This window comes from Arachis ipaensis, chromosome B3, assembly GCF_059453495.1.
Source record: "Arachis ipaensis isolate K30076 ecotype BB chromosome B3, ASM5945349v1, whole genome shotgun sequence".
Lineage (NCBI taxonomy): Eukaryota > Viridiplantae > Streptophyta > Magnoliopsida > Fabales > Fabaceae > Arachis > Arachis ipaensis.
The window spans coordinates 37,816,324-37,832,043 of NC_142438.1; the positions used below are offsets into that span (position 1 = coordinate 37,816,324).

Genomic DNA, 15,720 nt, shown 5'->3' on the forward strand with positions numbered 1-15,720 from the left:
AAATTAATTTTTTTGTGTGACTTAAATAAACTAAACAAAGAAAAACAAAACAAACAAAATAAAGGAACTGCTTAAATAGAGAGACAGTCCCATTTAAGACTACTCTTAAACTCCTCCTAAGGTGAAGGAAGCTCCACATGAGAATGTTGTAACTTCATCGCCATCTTTGCCATAGTGTCTGCCACCGTGTTTGCATCTCTCATAATCAAACGAAAGTCAACATGCCAATTCCAATGCATGATATCTCTTATTTTGAGCACCAATAGATCAATAAACCTACAACCATCTTGGTGATTAGTAACAAGATTAAACGCTTCCACACAATCCGTCTCACAAATAACATCCCGTTGACCCACATCTCAGGCTAAGAGATATCCTCTCCAAATAGCAAATAATTCCCCTTGAAGAATACTATTACTCTCAATCATTCTTAAAACACCCCCTTTGCCAACTCCCATTACAATCTCTATTAACACAAGCAAAACCAACACTATCACCCGAACCAAAATAACTAGCATCACAATTAATCTTGAAAGTACCAATGGATAGGGGATTCTAAAAACCATTTAGAGTAGAGGGAAGAGACATATGTTGTAATTCAAAAATATTCTTAAGCTCCTTTTCTGAAGTTAATGCCAGACAAATCACTTTTTTCGAAGGCCAAGTTTCATGAGGATTAAAGATGTCATTATTTCTTGCTTGCCATATCCACCAAAGTCTCGAAAAGAACTTAAACGGATGCTCTCTGTTATAATACAAGAACCAGTTCTTCAAATATAAAAGATGACAAGAAATATCCAACCTATGCCATACAAGCTGAGCTTTTGGACAATCGCGAATACAATGTTAAACTGATTCCTGGCTAGAAAGACATCTTGGGCACCTATCCGATGACGACATCCTTCTTCTGAAGCGAAAACTTGCAGTAGGAAGAGCCTCCTTAAGACATAACCAAGCCAAAAACTTGTGCTTTTCTGGAACAAGTTGGCGCCAAAGCCAAAGCCAATTCTCCCACTCCTCCTAACCAAGCAGCTGCTTACACAACCACAAGTAACCATTGCGTGAGTCATAGACTTTGGCAGCAAACCCAAACCAATACCAACCCACTTCTAGACCTTCTTGAACATCTGGACTGTAAGAGAGAATATTACCTTTCAGATTTTAAGATAAAAAAGAATAAAGAGTATCCAAATGCCACCTAACAACCGACAAAATATCTTGTATCCGGATATTCGAATCAGAAATGTGAACATAATCGATCTCATTCGATAACCGTCCTTCTCTCCTCCAGCTAGAAAACCAAAAATTCTGGTTTAATTAAATCCCCAATACACCAAGCAAACCCATCCTTAAACACTTTCCAAGCCTTGCAAAGACTCCTCCAAATAGGAGAGTTCTTGCTCTTAGGACAACTAAAACAGTCATATAGAGATGATCGGTATTTGGCATCCAACAACTGGACCCATAACATGTTTGGCTATTAGAAAAAAATCCAAACTAGCTTCTCAAGAAGAGCAATATTCACACAATAAGGATCTTTAGTCCCCAAACCTCCATATTATTTTGGAGTAACCAGTACCTTCCAACTAACAAGATTTAATCCTCTTCCATTAACTTGTCTTTTCCAAAGAAAAATTCTCATCATAGACTCTAATTTACTAATGATGATTCCTTTGAAAAAAATAGAGACTTGCATCTGGTACGTGGGAATAGCAGCTGCAACAGAATTAACCAAGCAGAGTCTACTAGACCGATTGAGTAAACTCCCTTTTCAGCTTGCTAGTCTACTCCAAATCTTATCCAGAACACCTTAAAAGTTGAATGGATCATCCTAGAATGGCTAAGGGTAACTCCAAGATACTTGCCCAAGTCCTAAACAAATCTGATAGAGGATACCCCAATGAAAACCTCTTCCCTTATCGCAGAGGCATTCTTGGAGCAAAGCGCTTTAGACTTCTCCACATTAATCTTCATCCCAGATGCTTTGCAAAAAGTCTCTAAAACCAACATCACATGTTGCACTTGTCTCTTTGTAGTTTTACAGAATAGAAGCAAGTCATCTGCAAATATTAAGTGGGATATTCTTGGTCCCCCTCTAGAAATAGCAACCGGCTCCCAAAAGCCCAAATCAACCTGATGACTAATAAAGCATGCCAATCTCTCCAACACAACACAAAAAGATAGGGTGACATAGGGTCCCCTTATCTAAGACCCCGGCTAGGAGTAAAGCCATTCAGACGATTTTCATTCCAAAGAATAGATAAGGAGGAAGCAGTGACACAATTCATAATTAAACTAATTGTAGGATTGGGAAAACCAAAGCTCTTAAGGGTATGAGCTAAAAACCTCCAGTCAATTCTATCATAAGCTTTCTCTAGATCAATCTTAAAAGCCAATGTGCCTTTCTTTGATTTAGTCTTCTTCATAAAATGGAGGACTTCTTGAGCAATAATAATGTTGTCAGGAGTTCCTCATCCCGGAATAAATCCTCCTTGAAGCGGGCCAACAATCTCCGCAATATGAGGACGGGACCTATTAACAAGGACCTTCGTGATGATCTTGTAAACTACATTGCAGAGACTAATCAGCCTGAAATCTTTCATAGATACCGGTGATTCAACCTTTGAAATAAGAACCAGTAAAGTCTCCATCATTCTCGGATCAAGAGTAACACCAGATAATGCCTGCTTAACTATCTTCCAAACATCAAGACCAATGATCTCCCAATATTCTTTGAAGAAGAAAACTTGAAACCCATCAAGACCCGGAGCTTTAAAAGAGTTCATGTGAAAAACAGCTGTTTTGACTTCTTCCAAAGTAACTGGTGCCGTAAGATTATTGCAAGCTTCCTCATTCAGAGAAGGAAGAGGCACATCACCAAGGTAACCCAAATCAACATCATCCAAACGACAGAATAAGCTTTTATAGAAAGACTCTGCTTCTCGACTTAGAACCTCTGGATCAGTTTTTCACACTCCATCCTTGAGAAAAAGGCCATGAATCTTATTATACTTCCTTCGCACAAGAGTTTGAATATGAAAGAATCTTGTATTCCTATCCTCGAACCTTACCCACTGCTCTCTGGACTTTTAGAACCATAGGAGCTCTTCTTGCACTAGAGTATTATTATAATCATCAAGCAACTGTTGCTCTTTCTGACACAAATAAATGCTATCCACCACTTCCAAACGCTTTTGTAAATAATTAATATGCTGCTCTAATTCACATTTCTTAACAAAAATGTTACCAAATACATTCGAGTTAAACTCTGGTGAATTCTTCTGTACTTCTGAAAGCTTGCCATGAATCCCTCTATTACCAGACCACCATGACTGATTCACAATATTCCTATACCCGGGATGAGTAGCCCAAGCAGCAACAAATCGAAAAGGTCGATTCCCTTTAGGCTGAGGACGACCTTTACAACGTACCAGAATAGGGCAATGATCAGACCGAAGCCTATTTAAAACTTCTGCATAAGCCTTTGGAAAGATAGATAACCAACTACTATTTATACAGACTCGGTCAAGCTTTTTTGCCACGTCAATATAATTTTTCACCCTCTTGTACCAAGAAAATTATCTCCCAGTAATCTTCAGATCAAGCAAACCACTATCCCCTAATGAAGTAGCAAACATGTCTGCTCTTTGATGAGAAAATTGACAGCCCTTAAATTCATGAGAAAATATGACTTTATTAAAATCACTAAGAACAATCCAAGGTCCTTGAAAAACCATAGATTGTGTAACAAGATAATCTCAAGGGAGAATCCTTTTATTAAATTGAGGACTACCATAAATACCACTACACCTCCAAATTAAATTATCAGATTGAAGCTCAACAGTAACACCCTGATCAAAAGTATCAATGAACTTACAACAGACACCCTTCATAGAGGATAGAAACCAAATACCCCCCCTCCCGCCTTATGCCCCTCTGCTTCCACTATATCAACAGAGTGATACCCCAACCTTTCCCAAAACAATTTTAAATGCTGAAAAGAAGAGTGAGTTTCAACCACAATAAAGAAAACAGGTCTAAATTTCCTAACAAGTTCCTTACAATGCACCCGGACAAACTTATTAGAAGCACCCCTAATATTCCAAATAATCATATTTAAACTATCCATAAATAACAAGGACAGAATAAATAAGAATATAAACTCTAAATAGAATCACCAACCTCAATAGGTGGTTTGCCCTGCGGTACTGGCACATTCTGATCCTCTAATTGCCACCCTCGGACCCCCTAACACTGCACCTGCCATGCTTGCATCTACTAAGGTTTTCTCCGTTGCGCCCCCATTTTTATCAACTGGCGACTTCTGCAGGGAGGAAGGCTGTGGACGCTTCCGTAGAAAAATTCCACGATGTGCAGGAGTTCTGCGCGATGGAGATAGCGCAGTTTCATGTTTTCCTTGCTGCCCCATCCTAATGCCAATTGATTTGCCTCCATCACCATTCAAATTGGGCCTTGGAACCCTTCTCAAACCATACTTGTGCTGCTTTCCATCTTGATCCTTCAAACCTGATGGATGACCCATTATGAATTTTCTCTTACGCAGCACTTGTTGTCAGACCTCTCCATCATCCATACACGTCTCATTAACATGACCATCAGGCATGTGAGGAGCCAATGATTCTGTAACCGCATCCTTCCCTTTAACAACTCCTAATTTCTCACCCAAATTATAAGAATTCTCACCCAAATCACGAGCTTCTGATTCAGCCTCTTTTTGAATTTCATGATTGTTGTGTGGCACTAGTGCTGGGACTTCATTATTTTTTCCATCACCAAAAGAATCATCCTTTCCTTCCAAGGACTCCTTCTCCATGCACAATGATTTATCATGTCCATATCGTGTACAAGTAGAACAAATCAGCTGTAAGCTCTCATACTCCACTTCATGAGTCATACCCTCCACTATAATATGTTTGATTACATGCAACCCAAGATTAATTTGAACACAAGCTCGGGTATATTTTCCTCTTTCTGCAAGCTTAGTGGCCAAGTCTACTTTCAACGGAACCCCTCTTGCAGAAGCAATTCGCAGCATTGCTTGTTCCTGGTAGCACCAAATTGGAAGTCCCGAGACTCGAATCCATACTAACGTTGATCCGAAGGATTTTTTGCATGGCCTAAAATCCACGTCCCAAGGCTTTACTGCAACATAGTGACCGTCCATCAACCACGGGCCACCAAGAATGACTTTCTCATGATCCGCAACAATATCAAATTTAACAAAAAAATATCCAAACCCCACATCCAACAAATCAAACCCTCCTTTATGCATAAGAGCCGTGTAGCCAAAATGCTTATCTAGCACCTTGATCACGATGGCTTCCTTATAAGGTTCAGCTAAGCATCTCTTTAGTAAAACTGACACTTGGTGGACGAGAATCACACTGCTTACCTGTCACCGTCGCGATACTATCCTCAGATAAAGACCCTACTAATGCAAAGGCCTTAGACTTTTCTGTGCCAATGACCTTATCTCTAAAAGAGATCTTCGGATGACTTTTTTAAACCCTCTCGAGAAGAACCCTCTTTAACACCGGATACACACCCTCCCACGCTCTCCCCCTTATCTCTTCCGATGGCATAGCCATCTTCTTCACCGTGTTTCATTCTCAACTGCTCGTTTCCGCTCTCTCTTTCTCTCATTCTCCCTGAGTATAGAGTATGTACTCTTTCTCTGCTAGAATTTCTTTTTTAAACTAAAACTTATACTGAGTAAGGATTTGATAGTATACATCAGTTTAAAATATGAGATATGTTTTTGGATGTATTGCACATCCATGTATCAAAGAAAGATATGAAGATATATTAAAATTTAACTTATGAACATAGAAGCATAGAATTACTTCACCAATTTATGATAAAAAAATTTAATACGATTAATGAGTAGAGTTAAATTGTATAAAAAAAATTCAGAGCCCAAAAAACCAAGTATTAAAGCAGAAGCAGAGGAACATGGCAATACCCCCATTTGTTCAATTCACACAAATCAAAACCTTCCACAAACAACTAAGTATCAAAGAATTCACAACACAGAAAAAAGTTATGAATATTAATTAATTAATTAATTAATTAAAGAGAGAAAAATATATGCGGAGGACGAGGAGTGCAGTGTGGAGGAGAAAGTAGCGACAAGAATGAGGAGCTCAGACCACGAAAAAATCCTCTGTTATGTTTTGTTTTTTTAAAATTGAGATATGATTGGAATTTTAGGAATTTTTTTTATGTGTAAGTATTTACGAGTTTACAATAAATTTTGATATTTTAAATTTAATTTTTGAAGTTTAGTTTTATTTAAACTGTTTTTTAAATATGTATTTTAAATTTTAAAAAATACTAAATCTATTTTGATGTGTTTGTTTTGATTTTTTTTTAATTAATGCAATAAAAGATTGATTAAAAAAAGAATTTAAAAGATACCTAATTGTATTGTATAAATCTAATATTTTTTATATGGACTAAGCAAATAAAATAAAATATTATATCGATATATATGTGTATGTTATTTTAATATTGAAAGTAATTAATAAAAAAATTATTTTTTTATTATAAAAAATATAAATAATAGTTTTCAAACAAAAAAGTGCAAGTGAATGACATAATTGACATTAGGCAGATTAAATGTTCTTAAAAGTAGAAATAACCTCGGTGTATACTCTCGTGTACTTTGCAAATCCTATGTAAACTGCGAGGAGAAGTGGCAAAACAGTGGATCATTAGGCCTGAATGGTTTGTGGTGTTTATTTGTATTTGTTGAAATAGAGTATTTGCATTTGTTGGACTTAATTTGTTTAATTTTGTTTGTTTTCTTATTTGAACTATGTTCTATATTATTGTATTGAAGTATCTTTTTAAAATGTATTTTTTTAATTTTTTAAATCAGACAAAAAAAAGTAAAAGATATTATATAATAAAAAGTCATTTAACAATATCAATTTATAAAAATTTAGTTAATATGTATCGTAAAAATAAATAATAAATTTATAATTAATAAAAAATTTTAAAAGTTTTTATTTAATAAATATAAAATAAATATATTAAAAACTTATTTTTTTAATATTTTTAATATTTTTTTAATTTATAAACTTCACATGTGTTTTTAAGACACAAAATAAATATGTCCATAAAAAATTAAGATTAAGCGAAATAAGCGGAGAATTTCAGAAATTTAGTGGACAAAATAGATATGTCCACACACTTTCTAATCCTTCCTATTCTACATTAAGTGGATACATCTTAGTAGTAATTATTAATTAATGAACAACTACTAATTTTCATCTAGAGGGAAAAAAGACCTACCACTAATTTTCAACAATGCAAAGTAATAATAATAAGAAAATTTCCAGTTTCCACAGTCCACACTCCACACTACTCCGGTAAGATCAACTACCCAACAAAACTTTTATTTGACTCTATAATTAATAATTTGTGTTACTCGCCGGAATTGGGCATCGCCGCCTGCCGCTATTAAAGGAAATAGTTCCCACAATCGTGCTACTTCTACCACCTGTCCAATTATGTTAATTTTCTTTTAAAATTACAATTACATTCACAGATAGATTATCGTTGCTATTATTACGGTAATACAATTGAAATACACAATTAGTTGAAAATACAATGTAATGTGTGTTATTGGTGGCTGGCTGGCTGGCTTATTGCGACTTTATTCCAAGAGTAGCAAGTAGGAACTCCAATGTAAATTGCAAGGAAGAAAAGAATAAAATCTTTTCTTATGGGAGGGTTTTGAGAAGCTACAGAATAAACAGGTCACAAAAGAAATCTATCAATCTTTCTTTCTTTTTTTCGCCTTTTCTAAACAAAAACAACAAATGAATTAATTGATTAATTAATGATATAGTAATTGTTAATAAGGAAATAAAATAAAAGGTGTGAGAGAATCTGGTGGGCTTTATGCTGTGATATAGCTGTCTTTTTGAATGAATGAATTATTCAAGCCCACTCTGCGCCTCTTCCATCTCTCTATATCGCTTCACGCAGCCATCATAAACTCTCACCACTTCTTACACTCGCAACTTGAAAATCCCTAGAAACTAGAAAGCAAAAACCCTCACACTCTCCATAACGCAAAGCTGCTGCATTTTCCTCACTCACATTCAGATCTCAACTTGAAAAAGAAAAGGAAAAGGAAAATCAAAATCCCACCAAGTTGAAAAGAGAAAAATAGAAAAGAAATTCAACTTTTGTATATCAATGCGGCATATGATATGAAGAAGGAAAATCAAAACGTTTCCGTTGTAGCTGTCCTCACTGCATTGTTGTTTGCAGGCACATTGTCATCAGTGTGTGCCTCCAACTCCAAGCAAACAAGTTTCAGTGGCGAACTCAGCCATGTGGAAACCATGTACATCAAGCAGCGGCAGTTGCTCTACTACAGGGACGAGTTCGGTGACAGAGGAGAGAATGTCACTGTAGACCCTTCCCTGGTTTTTGAGAACCAGCGCATTAGGAACGCCTACATTGCCTTGCAAGCATGGAAGCAAGCCATTGTTTCCGATCCTCTGAACTTCACAGCAAACTGGGTAGGATCTGATGTGTGCAGCTACACTGGGGTCTACTGTGCACCCGCACTGGACAACCCTAAGATCCGCACCGTTGCTGGCATTGATCTGAACCATGCGGATATTGCTGGCTACTTACCGGAAGAGCTTGGTCTCTTGGTGGATCTTGCTCTCTTCCATATTAACTCAAACAGGTTCTGTGGCACATTACCGCACCGCTTCGATAGGCTCAAGCTCTTGTTCGAATTGGATCTCAGTAACAACCGCTTCGCCGGCAAGTTCCCTGCTGTCGTATTGAGACTCCCAACCCTCAAGTTCTTGGATCTGAGGTTCAACGAGTTCGAAGGTGGGGTTCCCAGAGAGCTCTTTGACAAAGATCTTGACGCCATTTTCATCAATCACAACAGGTTCGTCTTTGAAATTCCTGATAACTTGGGAAACTCGCCGGTTTCCGTTATTGTGTTGGCCAACAACAGGTTCCACGGTTGCATCCCTGCCAGCATTGGGAACATGTCGAACCTCAACGAGATCATTCTCATGAACAATGAGCTCAGAGCGTGCTTGCCTTCCGAGATTGGCTTGTTGAAGAACCTCACAGTCTTTGATATCAGCTTCAACCAGCTCTTGGGACCATTGCCGGACGCCATTGGAGGAGCTGTGAGCTTGGAGCAGTTAGACGTAGCGCACAACTTGCTCTCTGGGAACATTCCGGCCAGTATTTGCATGCTGCCACATCTTCAGAACTTCACTTATTCTTATAACTTCTTCACAGGGGAGCCGCCGGCGTGCCTGAGGCTGGCATCGTTTGATGACCGGACGAACTGCTTGCCGGGAAGGCCGTTGCAGAGATCCGCGGCCCAATGTAGGTCGTTCTTGTCTAAACCTGTGGACTGTAACTCGTTTGGATGCAAGCCATTTGTTCCTTCCCCTTCACATCCTTCGCCTCCTTCTTCACCTTCTTCACCTTCACCCTCACCCTCTTCACCGCCTTCTATTCCTTCACCTTCTCTGCCTTCTCCCTCTTCGCCACCGTCTACCCCTTCGCCTTCTCCCCCCAATGCACCTGGACAAGCTCCTCCTCCATCAACTCCTACTCCCATACCTTCTCCACCTAGAAGCGAACCTTCCCCAATTTATAGACCACCCTCTCCTCCCTCCACACCACCCTCTTTCCCTCCTATTAATACCCCGCCATCACCACCATCAACATCACCACCATCAACATCTCCACCTTACACTCCACATTCTCCTCCTCCGCCACCGCCTCTTTACTCTCCTCCATCGCCCCCGCCATCACCAATCTATACACCACCTTCACCCACGCAGCCAGCACCTCCATCTGAGCCTTCACCTAACCCAACCCCAACTCCACCATACTGTGTCCGGTCGCCACCGCCTCCGCCGCCAAATTCTCCATCAACACCGGCTCCTGAATTATCCCCGCCCCCACCTTCGCCTTATCATTATACCTCGCCGCCACCTCCCACTCACTCACCTCCGCCACCCACATATAACCAATCACCGCCACCTCCACCACCCTGCATAGAACCTCCTCCACCGCCACCACCTTCTCCCACACCTTATCTCCCACCACCATCCCCATCACCTCCACCTCCACCGCGACCACATCATCCACCGGTCCACTATAGTTCACCACCACCGCCACCGGCACAATATAGTTCACCACCACCGCCACCGGCACAATATAGTTCTCCACCACCCCCTGTCCATTACAGTTCACCACCACCACCAACGCCTGTTCATTATAGTTCTCCGCCGCCACCAGCATCATCACCACCCTGCGAAGAAACTCCACCATCTCCGACCCCTTCCCCACCACCATCCCCTGTATATGAAGGGCCATTGCCACCTGTCGTCGGAGTCCCGTACTCTTCGCCTCCACCACCACCTTTCTATTAATTCTTTTGAGATGTTCTCTCCTCTAACCTTTCAATCTCTCTCCAACACAATTCACACTTGTTTTTGCGGCCAATTCTTCTACTACACACGGCCCCTTCCTGTGCCTTCTCAATTATTCATGATAATGGTAGCGACTCTCGTCGCTTGTGGAGCAAAATTAAACATGCTAGATTATGACCACTCTGTGCAATGCAACATTTGTTCTTATTTGGATTTGTATCATTATGTGCTCAAAAGACACGAAAGTGAGAAGAGGTAGCCGTGTGTTTGCGGGTAAGAGGAGAAAGCTTCTCCATATTTTGATTTGAATTATTATGAATATTCCCAGTTGTGAAATAAAAAAAAAATGCCAGAAAAAAAAGAATAGGTTGCAGAGAAAATTGTATGTATAGCAATCAATCGGGGACCATAAGTTTCATGGCTGCAAAAACCATTGTAGCATTAGCACTTCCTGCTACTTCCATTTCTACTTCCTGGAGTTTATTGTTATTATTATCTCTCTTATATAATTAATATTCTTATCATTTTTTTAAACTTCTATACATTTTGTGTATTTTGGTTTCCTGAATTTAAGTTGTTCCTCTTATGAGCATTCTAATCTGTATCTGCTGTGAGATAATTGATTTCAAAGGTGTATTTTTCTGGACATCCCTGCAACTGCAAGTGTTGGTTGTTTTTGCTTCTACTTTTAAGTCTTTGCGTGAAGTAATAATGAATGAGTTAATGAAACTAACATAAGTGGAAAGGGGGTGTGTATAGTGATATTAATGTCTCCGATGGAGGCAACCACCAGATCCTACATGTCCTGATTGAGATCACGGTGGTGGGGCCTCAATCACTGAATTTCCCAAGTAACGTTAAGGAACACCAATTTTTTAATAAACTCTCTTCTGCTTCATTTGATTATTAAATCCTAATATTGTTTAAGTTTACCCCTGCTGCCATCCATGTGCAAACCTTTGATTTGAATTTAAATCTGCACAAACATCAAACATGACACCCATTGGATTCTCGACAATAGTACTATTAAACTTGTGACTAGCCCAATCATGTGTAGTTGTGTACAAAGTCTTGCATATCTATTATGCCTCTTTGTTTCACTTTATTTTTTTTAGATTATTTTCTTTGTGATATATTAGATGACGGGTCTCCAAGTTAAAAGTGTGTTATACACTTACAAATTATCCAGTATGAAACTAAAATAGACCAAGGGTGTGTTTGGTAACCACGTTTGAAGGAAAAAATCACGTTAGAGCTTCTTGAAAGCTTCACTTTTTTGTTTGGCTAAATTTCTTCTCTACAAACGGAGAAGTGATTTTGTTCATAAAATCACGTTTAGAAGAAGCAATAATTTCTAGCTTCTCCGTTGCACTAACGTGCTTTTAGCCAATACCTTCAATATTTATTTTTCTTTTACCAACTTTATCCTTTATACATGTTATTGCATTATTTATAGAATTCTTATTATTCTTTTCTATATGAACTCTTTTTTTATTATTTATTATTTATATTTTTTATTAATTTTTTATTTGATATTATATATTTTTATAGTTATAATTTTTGTGTATTGTATTTATTATTATCTTTTTATAATAGAATTTATTGATCCAATTAGGTAAAATAAATTAAATAAAAAAATTAATCATAAATAATAATAATAGTTAAAAATTATAATGTACTAAAAAAGAGTACTAAGAATATTAAAAATATACTATATAAAAAACATATAAGAGAAAAGTATAAAAAAAAATTAAACATATATAAAAAAATAATATTATAATTTAATGTCATGTCCTTTTAAGTAATTATCTATCTAAAAGTGATTTTAACTAATATTATCCAAACAATATTTATTTTATCAAAATCAATTTTGGTAAAGAGTTGTCAAACATAAATCATGTTAACACAAACTTACTTCTATCCAAAATTAATTCTATAAAATCACTTTTATTCAAACTCCAGTTTCACCAACCACAATCCAAACACACACCAAATTAGCCTTCTGCAATTGCCAAGCTAACCCAAAATGAATAAACGAATGAATGGATGAGGTTGCTATATATTTATTGTTGAGTGTTTGAAGTTGCAATATTATTTTATCTGCATATTTTCAGAGAAATGGAAAATTAACTGGACTCCATAGAGTGAAGTATTGAACATGGAGGGTAGGTGCTTTTATTAACTATCTAACCAGTTAATGCACGCACCAAATATTAGGTGAAAAATTGCATCCCCTGCTGAAGGCAGTGTCGGTGTCGGTATAATTTATCTTTATCACAGCAAGTGATAATTGAAGTTCTATATATGTAATGTAATTTGCTGGACATAGCCTTCCAATAAATTCACCAATTTTGGTATTAGGGGGATAAAATAAGGTGAAAAAATATTATACATGGCCATACACGTTCCACTTGTCCTTGCACGAAGGGAAAATTGGTAAATAATGCAATGTAAAGTAAAGAAAGCAAGACATGTTCCGCATCCTACACCACTATAAAGGACAGTGACCTTTTATGATAGGGACCCTCCTTAGATAATATAACAAACTACGTTACCAACAATATATCTGCCAACTTCTGTCAACTCTTATTTATAATTGTGTTTCATGAAAGTGTGTTTGTGGATGTGTCTAATAAAAATGTCTTTTTTATAGCTGTATTTTATAGAAGTGTCTTTATAGATATATTTTCTGGATGTGTCTCTTTATATATGTATTTAAAATATATTAATTATTAGACACATCTACGAACACACTTCCATGAAACACAATTATAAATAAGAGTTGGAAAAAGTTGGCAGATAGTATGTTGGTATCCTATACTTTTCAAACAAAATATCACTAGTTTTTAAATTGGTTGTGTTAAATTTGCTAATACGACACAATAAGTGATATTTCAATTAGCGGGGAAGTCCGTTCCGTTCCGCTAAAAATTTGCCCTTTGGCGGGCTGGTCCGTCCTGTCCCACCTAGTGAGGCGATCTTAAAATTTCATTCCGTCCCGCTTAATGGTGGGCTGGCCCGCCAAATATCTTTTTTTTTTTTTAACTTTTAACTAGTAAATAATATATATAAAGATATAAAAAAAAATTTTCTGTGTGTTATTTTTACTATTATAATTTCTAAAGGTATAAACAAATTATAATTTTTATATTCACAAACATTAAAGTCTTTGTAATTATAAATATCTAATAAACATAATTATAAACCAAGTTTTCATCCAAAACATAATTATAAATATTGTCTTTAAAACAAAATAAACATAATCCAAAACACTCAATTTTCATCTTCATTCTCTTGTAAGTTGGGTTGGGAGAAGTTGAATTTTGACAAAAAAAAATTGTAAAAATACCCCTTACTAATACTAAGCCCGGCAGGGAAGCCCACCCCGCCTCGCCAATGCCTGCGGTTTAAGCGGTGCGGGTTAGGCGGGCTTTTGCTATTTAGCGGTCCTAATATTCCAACCCGGTCTGCCTTTTTTGGCGGATTACACATGTCGGTCCGACGGATTTAGACCCGTTTGCCACCCCTAATTTCAATACATATCTAAGAGTTTCAATTGACTATTAACATAATAACTTTATAAAATTATATTAAATTAAAATCTAATTGAGTAGAGAATTTGAGGTATTAAAATCCTTCGATTTAAAATTAATTTGATTTAATTTTATAAATTAATTATGTTAATAATCAATTAAGATTCTTAGATATCTATTGAGGTGTCACTTAACTTGTCAAATTAATAATTTTTGATATCATCAATAGAAAAAGTGACGGAAGAACTAATATAACGAATTTAAAATGTTTAAAGAACAAATTTAAAAAAAAAAATTTCAAAAACTAATTTAGAGAATAAATAATTTTTCAAAACTAATTTGATCATTTACTGGTAATATAATATTCCCATGACGCTTTTTCATTTCATATCTAACAATGACATGATATGAAAAATTTTGATCGATGTTAGAAGAAGTTGGCTGATTTGTCCAATTACCTCATATCAGACACAACTACCATTCAATTAGGGCTCTGGGGACAGCCTGGGATTAGGTCAAGTTTATTTAATGGCGTATCAGATATGCAATGGAACCCCATCGTCACATTAAACAGAACTCGCATGCAAGTGCACATTTCAAGAAAGATGATGAAAATGCCATATCAAATTAATGCGCTCGCTTGTTTTGAAATCTACGTGAAAAATGTGTTCCAGCTCGTTGGTTCTTGTCAATATCTGACTTTTAGACATGTCTAGTATGCTATCTTGTAACATTTAAGATAGTTTCTATTAAAGAATGACCATACACATAGTTTAGTAAAACTATCAAAGAGTTATATATTTTATGTTTTAAAAATATATGTTAAATTTATAAATTAAAATTTTTTTATTAAAAATATAAAAAATTAAACTTTTAATATATTTAATTTGTATTTATTAAATAAAAATATTTATAATTTTTTATTAATAATAAATTTATCATGTTAGCTAAATCCAATTATCAGATATAATATAAAAATGAGTTTAAGTAATATGTACCCTAAGGCAGTGAGGGAGCTTGAATGAAACTTTTGGAGGGGCCAAAAAATTTTAGCAAAAAAATTATACAATAATATTTATATTAAAATAAAATTTGTAAATATAATTATTTTTAAAATTTGTTATTAATATGTAAGGTTGCATATAATTAAAGTTAACTAAAATATTAAATTTCATTTTGATTGACAAAAAAATTAGTTTAGGTTAATAAACTAAACTAATTTTAAATAATAAAATTAACTAATTATAAAATTAATAAATTGATTTTAAAAATAAAAATTAATATTAAAAAAGTAACTGAATTTTGTATGAAAAAATCGATTTTCACATAAAAACCATTTTTTAATCTAAATTTTTTTTTAAAAAGCAGGTTTTTTTAAAATTATACAAAATCAATTATAATTTATAAATTAATTTTTGACATTTTGAACAATTAATTTTATTTTTGACCGTATCTATCTCTCAAAAATCTCAAAATTATTTATTTTTATTATAATCAAATATAATATATTACAACAAAATAAAATTTTAACTTTTCAGCAAATAAAATATTCAAATTTATTAATGTAAACAATACTAATACTTAAATCGTCATTGAAGTAACAATGTTGATTTAAAAATAAAATAATAATTTTTTATTAACAACTCATATTTATACTAGTTATGTTGTCATTGGTTTAAAATTCAAATAATACATGAAATGAAAATGTATAACAAGATCAGAGAGAGTGT

The 15,720-nt window shown here is 35.5% G+C and overlaps 1 protein-coding gene across 1 annotated transcript; it reads left to right on the top strand.

Moving 5' to 3' along the window:
* Positions 1–7,937: 7,937 nt before the first annotated feature.
* On the top strand, positions 7,938–10,924 carry LOC107630306 (leucine-rich repeat extensin-like protein 4). Its single transcript, XM_021118749.2, has one exon. The coding sequence runs from the start codon at positions 8,244–8,246 to the stop codon at positions 10,455–10,457; it is 2,214 nt and encodes a 737-aa protein (XP_020974408.2). The 5' UTR covers positions 7,938–8,243; the 3' UTR covers positions 10,458–10,924.
* The last annotated feature ends 4,796 nt before the right edge of the window (positions 10,925–15,720 follow it).